The sequence below is a fragment of the Apium graveolens genome, chromosome 2, assembly GCF_009905375.1.
Source record: "Apium graveolens cultivar Ventura chromosome 2, ASM990537v1, whole genome shotgun sequence".
In the NCBI taxonomy this organism is placed as follows: domain Eukaryota; kingdom Viridiplantae; phylum Streptophyta; class Magnoliopsida; order Apiales; family Apiaceae; genus Apium; species Apium graveolens.
In genome coordinates, this window is record NC_133648.1 from 97,259,518 (window position 1) to 97,271,398 (window position 11,881).

At 35.2% G+C, this 11,881-nt stretch overlaps 1 protein-coding gene across 1 annotated transcript; it reads left to right on the forward strand.

Moving 5' to 3' along the window:
- The first annotated feature begins 775 nt into the window (after nucleotides 1-775).
- Nucleotides 776-11,610, forward strand: LOC141707673 (peroxisome biogenesis protein 5-like). The gene is made up of 15 exons (XM_074510975.1): nucleotides 776-1,091; nucleotides 1,752-1,874; nucleotides 1,962-2,109; nucleotides 2,454-2,647; nucleotides 4,484-4,732; nucleotides 5,292-5,414; nucleotides 6,480-6,647; nucleotides 7,677-7,861; nucleotides 8,058-8,304; nucleotides 8,850-8,934; nucleotides 9,139-9,248; nucleotides 9,493-9,717; nucleotides 10,419-10,484; nucleotides 10,845-10,939; nucleotides 11,015-11,610. The coding sequence occupies exons 1-15, from the start codon at nucleotides 975-977 to the stop codon at nucleotides 11,091-11,093; spliced, it is 2,214 nt and encodes a 737-aa protein (XP_074367076.1). The 5' UTR covers nucleotides 776-974; the 3' UTR covers nucleotides 11,094-11,610.
- Nucleotides 11,611-11,881: the final 271 nt, after the last annotated feature.

Genomic DNA, 11,881 nt, shown 5'->3' on the forward strand with positions numbered 1-11,881 from the left:
AATCAGTAGCCAAATTCAAGTAATACATTCAATGTACTTGTCAAATACTAACATTACATATTACTCCATTCATTAACATTACATATTAAATAACATCTTCATGTCCTTGCTTGTCTCCAACTCTGTTTTGATTATCCCACCTCCGGGTAAACTCAACATCAACAGAATTGCCCATAACAATATTAGCAACACATAAACCAATTTGCTACTCCTTCTCTTCTGCAATTCATTTTGTAACTGAACATTATAAGCCTCCTGATATCTTTGTTCACCGCCAAGCGCCTTGATTGGTCGAATTAGACCCGGAATAATAGCTCTTGCACGTCCACATAAGGGTGCATCCACCCACCGGAAAAAGTTGCAGGTATATATATCACACCCAAGAAAACGACGACCTGCATTTGCATCAGCCCAAGCCTTCCTCTCTACCGTACATTTATTACATATATACTTAATTGACATTTTTTACCTATATAAATGAAAGAAATTGGCTTAATATGCAAGAGTAAAAAAACATATCAATTTTGGGATCTATATATACTCATTTTACAATTATATATGTTGAAAAAAAAATACCAGTAATACTCCATGTCAGATAACGTTACTGTCTGAGTTAACGTTTAGTCTGTTAAAGAGATGTTAATTGTCGGTATTTTCTAAATCTAGGGTGGAAACTGTAATTTCCCAAAAATCTGATACCAAAGTGAGATTTCGTCAAAGTCATGGATGCAAATTACAAATTAGTCAACTATAAATTACATTTCTCAGGGCGGACTAGGCTACTGAATTATCATCTTGATCTTCCTACTCCCCCTGTTATAATAAGTCCACTGACTGGAGAGCAGCATATGGAATGTTGAACATTTAACTACTAGTATTATTATTGTCTCCTGTCATAACATAATACAATTGTCTGAATATTATTAATACCCTAACTAAGCTACTGAATTTATCAATTGGGGCAAGTAAAAAAAATGGCGATGCGGGAGCTTGTTTCGGGTGGAGCAGCTTGCGCTGAACCGGGTTCGTCATCTTCCAATCCACTAGGTGCTCTCGCTAACGCACTTATTGGCTCTTCCTCTAAAACTCAGGTCCCCCCTACCAACCTTTACTCTTTCTCTTCTCTTTTTTTTATTTTAATTTTATATTCAGGCTTTTAGAGTTTCATTCCTCCTGCCTTTTGTGTATATTTTGTTTTATTAGGTTCGGTAAATTACTGCCCCAATTTGATTGATATTGTCGAGGATACAAATTAGCTTTTTCGAGCTCCTATTTACTTAGTTAGCTACCAGATTACCTAAATAACTCGTAATACAAGATATTATGTTTCGGTCATTAACAATACAATCATGAATCATGAATCATGTGTACATTACCCAAGTAATGGGGATACTGGCTTATAAGCTAGGATTCAGTTAGTTATAAGCTAGTGGATATTCCATTAATTTTGTGGAGAATGCTAGATTCTTGGATTTTATAATGTAACACATCGTTAGGCTAATATAAGATTGATATTTAGAAAGATGGGTTTTTTTTAAAGAAGTAATTAATTTTACTTGACAAAACAATCATTTGTAAAAAGGTTTAAAATGATGAAACTGGAACCGTCACTGACAAATGGGGAATGTGCCTTTTTTTCCTCGTATTGATGGATATATAGTGCAGTGATGACAATCAACAAACACTTCTGCACGTCTCTCTGTATGATGATATGATCGCGTGGTGACAAGATATCTGTTTATAATAAGCAGGAAAGGCTACAAGAGGTTCCTACATCAACCAATAGAGTTTCTAATGGAAATATATATGAGGGGGGTTTGGAGCCTGCTCTCCATGGCTCTGAATTTGATCATCCTCCTCATGCAAGTAGCCAGGTATTGTCAATTTAACTCTTCAGGGTTTTTCTTTTTCCCCTGTGGAGTTTGATTGAAACGGTTTCGTAAATTTTTTTTGAATGTCAGGGCTCAGTATTCCTTCAAGGCTTCCGATCTTCAGGTCAAGATGCGTTTGCTAATGCTTGGGACGAGATACAAAATCCTCAGATGCCATTATTCCAGGGTAGAAACAATCTAATTCCGCCTGATCAAATTCAATTTCAACCACATGATGGTAAATGGTTCATTTCTTTACTGTTGATTTTCCATTGAAAAGGAATCTTTTTGTTAAGTTTGAAGTGAGTGTGAGTGTGTCCTTTACCATAGCGCCTTGGAAAATAATTCAAACTCTTTGTATCAGCTTCATTGGTGAGGGAATTATACTATTTTCAAACTCTCATTTCTGTCTTCCTTTTGGCAAATTAATATAAATTTATGGTTATGAGACTATTTTTATCCATAAAATGCCAGACCCTTTATCAACTGTTGTCTATGTCTGGGTAGACCATATTAGATAGGAAGATCCACCTTTACTAATCGTGGCTTGATAAGGAGTTTGCATTATCTGTCTAATTACAGGCCCACCTCAAAGAGTGCTATCAAATTTTTTGCACTCATTTGTCAACAGTGGGCATGGAGGTCTTCCTTTCCATCCTACCCCACTTCCTGCTCTTGGATTGTCTAAAGGTGAAAAACAACGCATTCGTGACCGGAGCAGTATCATGGCTCGGCACTTATTTGCTGACAAGAATGAGGACTTTGTTAATGCACAGGTTAGTTGATTATATTAAATGTTGAAGGCTCTATGATAGTAGCTAATGAAAGGATTCAAAAGTTTACCAATCAATGATGGACAGCATGAATATTTCATGCTTCAGTGATGTGATATTTTCCTTTTAATATTTCACAATACTCCTAGTTGGATAAAAAAGTAATTATTTAGCTGAATTTTCAAAGACAAGGATATGACAATGTCCAAAATTAGGTATTGATCGGTGATGTATTTGATGCAGGACAAGAGATTAAAACGAATAATGAAGCAGAAATTATACGAATCCCAAGAATAATCAATAATATTCTTCCCAAGAAAAAGTGTATAGCCAAAGCTGAATGATATGGGGCGATTATATATGGGGAACAGAATACCTAATTAAGTAACCAAACAATTGGGCTTATTAAATAATCTACTACATATTTTAAAACCTACAAGCCCCATATTTAAGAAAAAAAAATTATTTCTCTCTAAACTAAATACAAATTCATGTTTGGCCGACGGGTTTACAAAATTAGCTATCGGGACGTGTCTATAACTTTGTCTCGTATTCCCCGTCTCCCTTCTAGTGTAAGTTTATCTTTTAAATAGCGGATGCCATCTTTTTGGTATTATTAATATATGTTCGCACCGTATGATCCCCTGCCAACATTTTGTTGGTTACATCTTAGGATATAAAATTTCCCCAATCTCTTAAGGGTCTGACAGTTGTGCTTATCAAGCTTTACTCATTATTGTGTACTCGCATATTAGTGCTTGGAAATGCTGCCGATGTCACCCAGTTGTCACTGTTCCTATATTTACCCAAAGTTTACAATGTCTACTTCACTTCTATGCTGTAACTTCTTAAATTAGTACACAGTATTAGCTTTTTTCCATTTTCCTTAATTTGTTGCTGCAATAATGTTGTATGTTGCCAACAGTTATTCCTCTATTTACTTCCCTTCTTTTTGGAATTAGTTTTTATGCCATGATTTATATTTCAACAGCAACAGTTTCCCCTATATTGTCAGTGTAAAATTTATTAAAATTAAGGGCTCGTTTGGGGTAAAAATGTAACTTATGACTTAAAGTTGAAAAGTGTCGTATAAGTGATATGAACATCGTAACTTATAAGTTATTTAGGCGTTTGGATAAATTTAGGTATAAGTTGGTGATGTGTTTGGTAAATTTAACTTATAAGTTAAAATACTTATTTTGAAAAATCAAATTTTAACAATAATTATAGTTCATAAATAAAAAAATTGAAAAACAAAAATATTTGAATTTTTATGATTCTTTGTACTTGTGCACGTATGTTAAAATTCACTGACCACGTATTAAATTTTTTAAAATAAAAATTATAAATAACAGAAGAAATTTTAAAATTCACTGAGCCTCGAAAATGGAGTGTCGGGTGGATATTTTGGGCTAGTTGAACCGCCAACGAGTATTTTGGGCTAGTTGAACCGCCAGCGAGTATTTTGGGCTAGTTGAACCGCCAGCGAGTATTTTGGGCCATACTTGTTAACTAATATAAATAAATAAATAAACTTAAGCAAATAAACAAAAAATAGAATTTCAACATAACAATTTTAATACAATAGGATAAAATTTAAAAATACAAGTAATTATACACCTACCAGGATGAAACCGAAGAAAAGTGGACAGGAGGAAAAATGGAATTCACAAAGTAGGGTATCTCCACTTTGGCATTCCATCATATAAGTAGACAAATATGATCAATCTTTATATTACCCAAACAGTTAGCACAAAGTTAAAAGAGCTTTCCTAGCCGTTTAAGTCGAAAGGGGTGGTGCCCAAACAGGCACTAAATTGGCTTTGTGAACTTGTACAGGTAAATGCATTATTATCTTCTCTGGATATTGACACTGATGTACAAGCTAGGGTAACCCCTCCTGGAAGATCTCAAGAAATGGAGAATGTTTGGAATGACTCCCAAAGTATGCAAAATGGCCCCCGTGATGCTGATGGATGGATTGCTGAGTATGACCAGCACAGAGTACAAAAGGGTGACCCTAATGTTTGGGCACAGTCATTTGAGCAGCTGCATGGAGCTAATGGTTGGGCATCCGAGTTTGAAAATGTAAAAACTACCTTTGGGTTGTTATTTTGGTTGCCTTCTGTTGTCATATATTTTACTGATATGCAAGTAATTTGCTTCCCCTCCCCCCTTTCATTTAGGAACTAACACATGTATGCTTGACACTAATATATTCCAACTAGAAATCTTGATGATTTAAACTACAATAAGTTTCCTAATTAGAATTTATCATTACCAGTTCCCTGACCAAGGGAACTGTGCATGTACACTTACAAATGCAGTCATCTGCAAATTTGTCGGTGTATCCTCTCAGATGTGTACCTTTTCTTATGTAGTGCTGATTATTTTTTTTAAAAGAAAGCATAGGCGGAGTAATATATTCTTTGCGCACAACCAATTCAGCTGCAGCCTTTCTCCAACTGTGGCTGAACTATAATTCGTTGATCCTCCATTCTCTGGATGTTTGACTATCTAACCTGTTTTGTTATCTCAAAGTCCAAAGTATATCTGTATATAGTGTTATTGACTTATTGCTGAACCACCTCCAGGTATTTCTATTGCACATAAGGATAACACATATTACTTGTTTCATCAATCTCAGGAGCAATCTCAAATTGCATCATTTGGCCAAGTGAGAGGTGCAAGTGTTCCTAGCTTAGCTGCCATGGAGCAGACTCGCGTATTGGCTCATACACTGGCTCAGAATCCAGACCCCAAGTTTAAGGTTCGGAAACTAGTCTGTTACTTTTCACATACTAGAGGTTTGTATCTGCTACTATGGTAGTATTTTTGGATTCGAGGATTTCATATCAGATGATGAATTGGCTCCAAATAACGTGTTTGGATTTTCATAATCATTTGATTTAAATTAATTTCATGGCATTCAAAAATAAGCCCAAGTTCGTTAATTAGAAATAATAACTCAAATCATGTATTTTGAAATGGATTTCAGGTTTTCGAACACAATCTTAAGTTATTTTGTTGCATATGGGTATTTTAGTGTGATAAAATAAATTTAAATGTAGAAACTATAATAGGATGTGTACAAGTGTAAAAAACAATAAAAGGTAGTGAATGTAAGAGTCCTTTTGAAAGGGCAATCTGTCAGACCTTCAGAATAATTCCCCAAAATGAGCTTATTCCTAAAATAAAATTGTAAGTGACTATTTCGAAGAAGATGCAAGTCATCATCAGGAAGTATTAGAACAGCACCTTCACAGGGAATTACCAGATCAGAATCCTCTTTATAATTAAGCTGAAGTAGCTACAAGTTTTACTTGCATGTGCTGGCTGATTGTTAGATTGTGGCTGCAAAATTTGTCTCTTTTAAACAGCTAGCTTGTCTTAAATGTTTAGAAATTGATTCATTTCTCTTAACTAGTGCTGTCGACTGTTATCAACTTTCTATATATGTGTTCTCGGTACTTTGGATCTCGATTAAGTTTGATTTCGTAGTTGAATTGTGTCATACCTTCGATTGTTTGGTGCCAAACATGGATACTTAAATATTGAATACTAAAAAAGGAAAAACAAGAAAAAAAAACAGGATAAGAAGAATTATGTATGAAGTCTTGCTTAATCTCCTTACCCTAATCCTAGCTTCCAGCTGAGTTCATGAACCCATTTATCATTTCTACTTCTTTTATAGGGGTACAGTAATATGTGCTGTGCAACTTGATGACTAAAGCGTATTAGCATCCCTAAGCATCACAATTTGGATTTCTTAATGTCCTTAGATGTTGCCCTTTGATATTTCAATGGACGCTTCAATACATTTCTGTACATGCAGAGTTCCAAGTTCCTCCAGTTTGTGTCAAAAATGAGTCGCGGAGAAATCACATTTGAGGATAATCAAGTCAAGTCATCTGGGCTCCCTGCTCCTGGAGACTGGGCAACAGAATATCAACAACAGTTTAATGGAGGTCAATCATGGGTTGATCAGTTTGAACGGGAGGAGGCAAGTACTAATGCTGAACTCCTGCTTTGATGTACTTTAATCCACTACTCATGTTTTCATATTTCACATGATAGAAGATGCTTATTATTTGTTGAACTTGCTATGATTGTACTCAATGTATCAAGGCAATGAGGCCATGTGCTGATGCTTTGCAGGAAATATTAACTTAGTGGTAAAATATGTTATGTTATTATTTTGATGCAAGTGCATTGCTTTTATTTATTTAGAAAGAATATTCTAGAACCTTGATATATTGTAATAGTTATCTATTACTAAGAATTTAGATATATGGTAATAGTTAATGTTAATAATCATTATATCAACTACTAGGATTAGTTTTTTATAAGACAATATCATGTTTTCTTCTTTATAAGGATATGTAATCAACTTATATTATTAAGCCTTTGAACATTTGTTAAATCTGAGGATTTATTGGTTCTTTGTGGAGATAGGTTCTCTCCCTGTTTTTAACCCCGGATTACCATTTTCTACATCACTTGCCTTCCTCATCTTCTGGGTGATTAAAAAACTATTGGTCTTATTCACATTCGATGTGCATGACAGGGTTCAAATCTTGACACATTAATATCAGTCCACATGCATAACAGATAGTTAAAATTATCTACCTAAACTTTTTTCTAAATCATATGTTGCACCTCTGCCATTGGCAGTCCATAGATGAGGCAGAATACCTCAATTTTACCAAGTTACTATTCCTGCTGCAGTTTACCATTTTTAAATGAAATTTCAGCCCGTAGGAAGTAACCAGAAGGTATGACGTCAAGTCGTCAATGTAGTGAATCTGTAAATGAAACTTTACTTTAATTTTATACTCGTTTTTTTGACATGGTGAAATTCTTACTAGGAATTTCATAGTGGTAGAATCATATTGGTATATTTTCTATGCAGATATGCTTTTTTTCTTTTTCTTTCTTTCTTAATTGAACATTATTGTCCCTGTAAGCTATCACTACCAAATATGTGTTTCAGCCAAATTTTGCTTTCTTTGATCTTTGTTTATGGTGTCAGCTTTTTCGTGGATCTGCTGGGTGGGTGAATGAATTCACAACTGCACGCGAGCAACAGGGACCAGTGGATGACCAATGGGTTAATGAGTTTTCTAAGTTGCATGTTCAAGATTGGGCAGATGAATTTGGGCGTCAGGTTGGTGAAGGGATACTAGGGGATGATAGCTGGGCAGATACTTATGATGAGTAAGTTGAACAGATTTTAATGTTCAAACAAATTCTGTCAATTGATCTTTTTCTATTGGTTATTGTAATGCTAAATATCTTAATTTATAAAGTGAAAATGTTTGCAATAGTCTCGCATATAAAATTGCGAATTTACAAAATTGCTATTTAAGAAAAGTTTTATCTTGCGTGCTTCTCTGCTGGAATTGGCGTATAGGTACTTAAATGAACAAACCATTGTCAAGCAGCAGTCAGTAACTTCAAAAGGTGTCTATGTATTTTCTAAGTTGAATCCTTATGTTGGTCACCCCAATCCTTTTCAAGAAGGTCAGGAACTGTTCCGCGAGGGATTATTAAGTGAGGCAGTGCTAGCATTGGAGGCCGAAGTGCTTAAGAATCCTGATAATTCTGAAGGCTGGAGGTTTCTCGGGTTAGCCCATGCTGAGAATGATGATGATCAACAGGTTAGTTGCATCTTCTATGAAACACATATGTGATGTCATTGATTAGATAAATAGCATTGCAATCCCTACATAGATGCAATTATTTTTCATTCCACAGACAGTAATTTCATGGGGTGTAAGGAAGAGCTACAGACCTGTTTTGGGCAACCCTTTAATTTTTCTGATTTAGTTTTATTAGGAGGCCTCTTAAGATGACAGATGTACAATATGAATGTTGGAGTAGACGTTTTCTGATATGATTAAAGGCAAAATAATTTTAAGACTGTTGCTTTTCTCAGTATCTGTTTCCGAAGTCGCATATGACATGTAAAGATTGCAACCAGAACTATGTTGGTCCTGGAAGTATTAACGAACTAGATGTATTAGGTTTGATTGGTACACTCAACACCATTGTTAGGGTTTGCAATTAAGTGATAAACATGGCAATAGACAGAACAAGGCATATGACATCTACAGGGAATTAAACTACTGCTATAGATGAACGGTCTGTGCTTGGGAGGTTGTATATTCACTTTCTTTGCTTGAAAGTTCTACGTTTTTCCCAGGCTATTGCAGCTATGATGCGTGCACACGAAGCAGACCCAACTAATCTGGAAGTGCTTCTTGCTCTTGGTGTGAGCCATACAAATGGTAAGTTATAGCTCTACGCTAAAGTAGATTAAGATATTATCAATAATACCTACTAGTTGACACCGCACTGATTGTATTGATATTATCTTAGTGGTTACCTCGAGATTGGATGGCTGGTGGTATGTGCTACAGAGTGTTTTAACATAGCTTTTATTTGCAAATAATCTTGTAATGGACAATAATTTGAACTTGTTGAGATCTCAGAGTTGGAACAAGCAGCTGCATTGAAGTATTTATATAGTTGGCTGCGTCATCATCCAAAATATGGGACAGTTTCTTCTCCAGAACTATCTGATTCTCTGCATCATGCTGATGTGAGTATCCTATAACTTGTTATCTATGTACTTTGTCTTGCTTAGTATCCATGCATTATAGGACCACTTATAGCTGCTGAGTAGAAATTTCAATATCATGAAAAAGACATTCCTAGAAAAAACTTAAAACAGATGAAACGAAAAGACTTTTGCCAATTGTTTCTGTCATGTTTAAGGCACAGATATGTCTTGTATTTGATTTCTCATTTGTTCTTTTGTTTATTTGTTTCCTTATATATTGTAGGTTGCTAGATATTTTAGTGATGCTGCTAAAATATCACCCGAAGATGCTGATTTACACGCGGTACTCGGTGTCTTATATAACTTATCTAGAGAATATGACGATGCAGCCGAGTCATTTGTAACAGCTTTGAAGCTCAGGCCATATGATTACTCTCTTTGGAACAAACTTGGAGCAACACAAGCAAATAGTGCTCAGGCTGCTGATGCAATATTAGCGTACCAACATGTCGGTATTATTATTTTTATATTTTTGTTGTTTAAAAGCTTTTCCCCAGAAAAACAGAAGTAGGAAAAAAACATGCACGTGTTATTTAAGATAAACAAATGAAGTGAGAGAGTTTTCATGAGGGTTAAGAAAAGATGTTTTTTTTGTTCTCCATGGGAGGGGGATGCTGGTTGGTTTTGAACAAATTTTTAGATTTTCAATATACAACTGAAATTAATATTTTGGACAAATTTTAAGATTATCAAAATACAACTGGAATTAATACCACAAATATATATGGTGTGTTATTTTTTTAGCTATATTATGCATTGATTCGAGAACATGTCCAAACTTGAAATAGCAAATTTCATGTGCAAAAAGATGTGGCCGTATCATGATAAAGAGATGGGGAAAGAACAATTCATATTAAAAAAAAATTGAGTATAGATAACAGAGCTCAAAGCATCACCTTTTCTCATTCTTTCCTTACACTCTATTTACCAAGTAGGCTACATAAAACTCATAAAAAACACTTATGCTATATATTCAGAAGTGAACATATGCTGGTCCCCATCAGCCCTCTACTCCCCTAAATGTTATAGTTAGTGTGATTCTTGTTGCCAACTTCAATGAACTCAAGTATTTTACATACACAGTTATACCACTTATAAAACTGAGGGATGATTCGGTCTGCATTTGTGTTACTTTCCTCTCTATTACAGGCTCTAGATCTGAAGCCTAATTATGTTCGTGCATGGGCAAACATGGGTATTAGTTACGCCAACCAGGTATCTTTTGGATTCTGATGAATGCGCGTCTTTGGTGACTATTACCAGCCTTATACATATAAGATATTGCTTCTACATTTTATTCTAATGTGTTTTCTTACAGCACTCTACTTTTTTTAAGTTCTAACTATTTGATTAGGACCATTCTTCTAGTTTTGTTTTATAATATCCATTCTTCTGGTTCTGGTGTAACTATGTTCGTTCTGATGTAACTGTATTTGGATCAATTCTTTAAAAGCTTTGATGAATTTCTTTTGTTGTGACTTTACATGCTTTTACGAGTTTGGGGTGGTTTAGTAAATACCGCCAGATCTTATTGTGCTACTTAATAAGTAATGTTAACACGACTTCTCTACCCAGGGCATGTACGAGGATTCAATTCGTTACTATGTGAGAGCGCTTGCAATGAATCCAAAAGCCGATAATGCTTGGCAGTATTTGAGAATCTCTCTAAGGTACATAATCAATAAAATATGAAATATTTTGTAGCCTTATAATTCAACAAGTTATGGATGTCACTTTTTATGCAGCTGTGCATCTAGAACTGACATGATGGAAGCTTGTGACTCTCGGAATCTTGAAGTTCTCCAGAAAGAGTTCCCATTGTGATTCGACTATCTGTTTATAAAATTTAACCAGGACCAATTTTACGGTATGTGGTTGGGGCCCCTGGGAGTCTTCATTCTCATCTGTTAGTGTTAAAGAGGGAGATGACAAACAGGCTTATTTTATAGCCGGTTTGCTGAGTCTACGCTTCTTATTGGGCCAACTGCAGACTGATTAGCCTTCTGGAGTTGTTTGATGAACCAATGACAATACCTTTGCCTAGAATTTGCATATTGATGTAGTCTTGTAGTTTCAACTCACAAAGCTAATTATCTCTGAGATCTCTTTCTGACCTTTCGGCACACAATGGGTGTTGTTTGCTTGGATGCTCGACTATCGAAGAAATAATGTACAGAAGATAGATCGAAAATGTGAAATACAAGTGCAACTGATGAAATGCAAACTCAACTATATGTATGATATACTTCGAACCTTAATTTCTGATATTTGCATGGCTAAATGCAAAAACACATGAAGTATTAATTATCTGTAGAGCACAATAGAAATAGTTTGGTTAACAGTGACATTTGGTTAAATAGGATGTCTGGGATAAAAATGCAGGATTACTCTGTGATATGTGGTCCGAATCTATGTAGTAACTAGTTTGTGTAGTTTGGACTAGACCTGACAAATCGGATAACCGGTTCGGTTTCGGATCAGACCAATTTCGGATCGGTTTCACTTTCAGATTATAGCATAATTGAAGACCAATCGGATCGGATCGGATGTGATTCGGTTCGGGTCTTATTCGGATTAAAAGCGGATGCAATTTGGATAAAACTCGGACAAAT

Excerpts from the sequence above, each read along its gene's own strand:
- LOC141707673 (XM_074510975.1), top strand. The coding sequence starts at position 975 with ATGGCGATGCGGGAGCTTGTTTCGGGTGGAGCAGCTTGCGCTGAACCG. Across the intron at positions 1,092-1,751 it reads GCTCTTCCTCTAAAACTCAG|GAAAGGCTACAAGAGGTTCC; the intron begins GTCCCCCCTACC and ends TATAATAAGCAG. Across the intron at positions 10,485-10,844 it reads GTATTAGTTACGCCAACCAG|GGCATGTACGAGGATTCAAT; the intron begins GTATCTTTTGGA and ends TTCTCTACCCAG.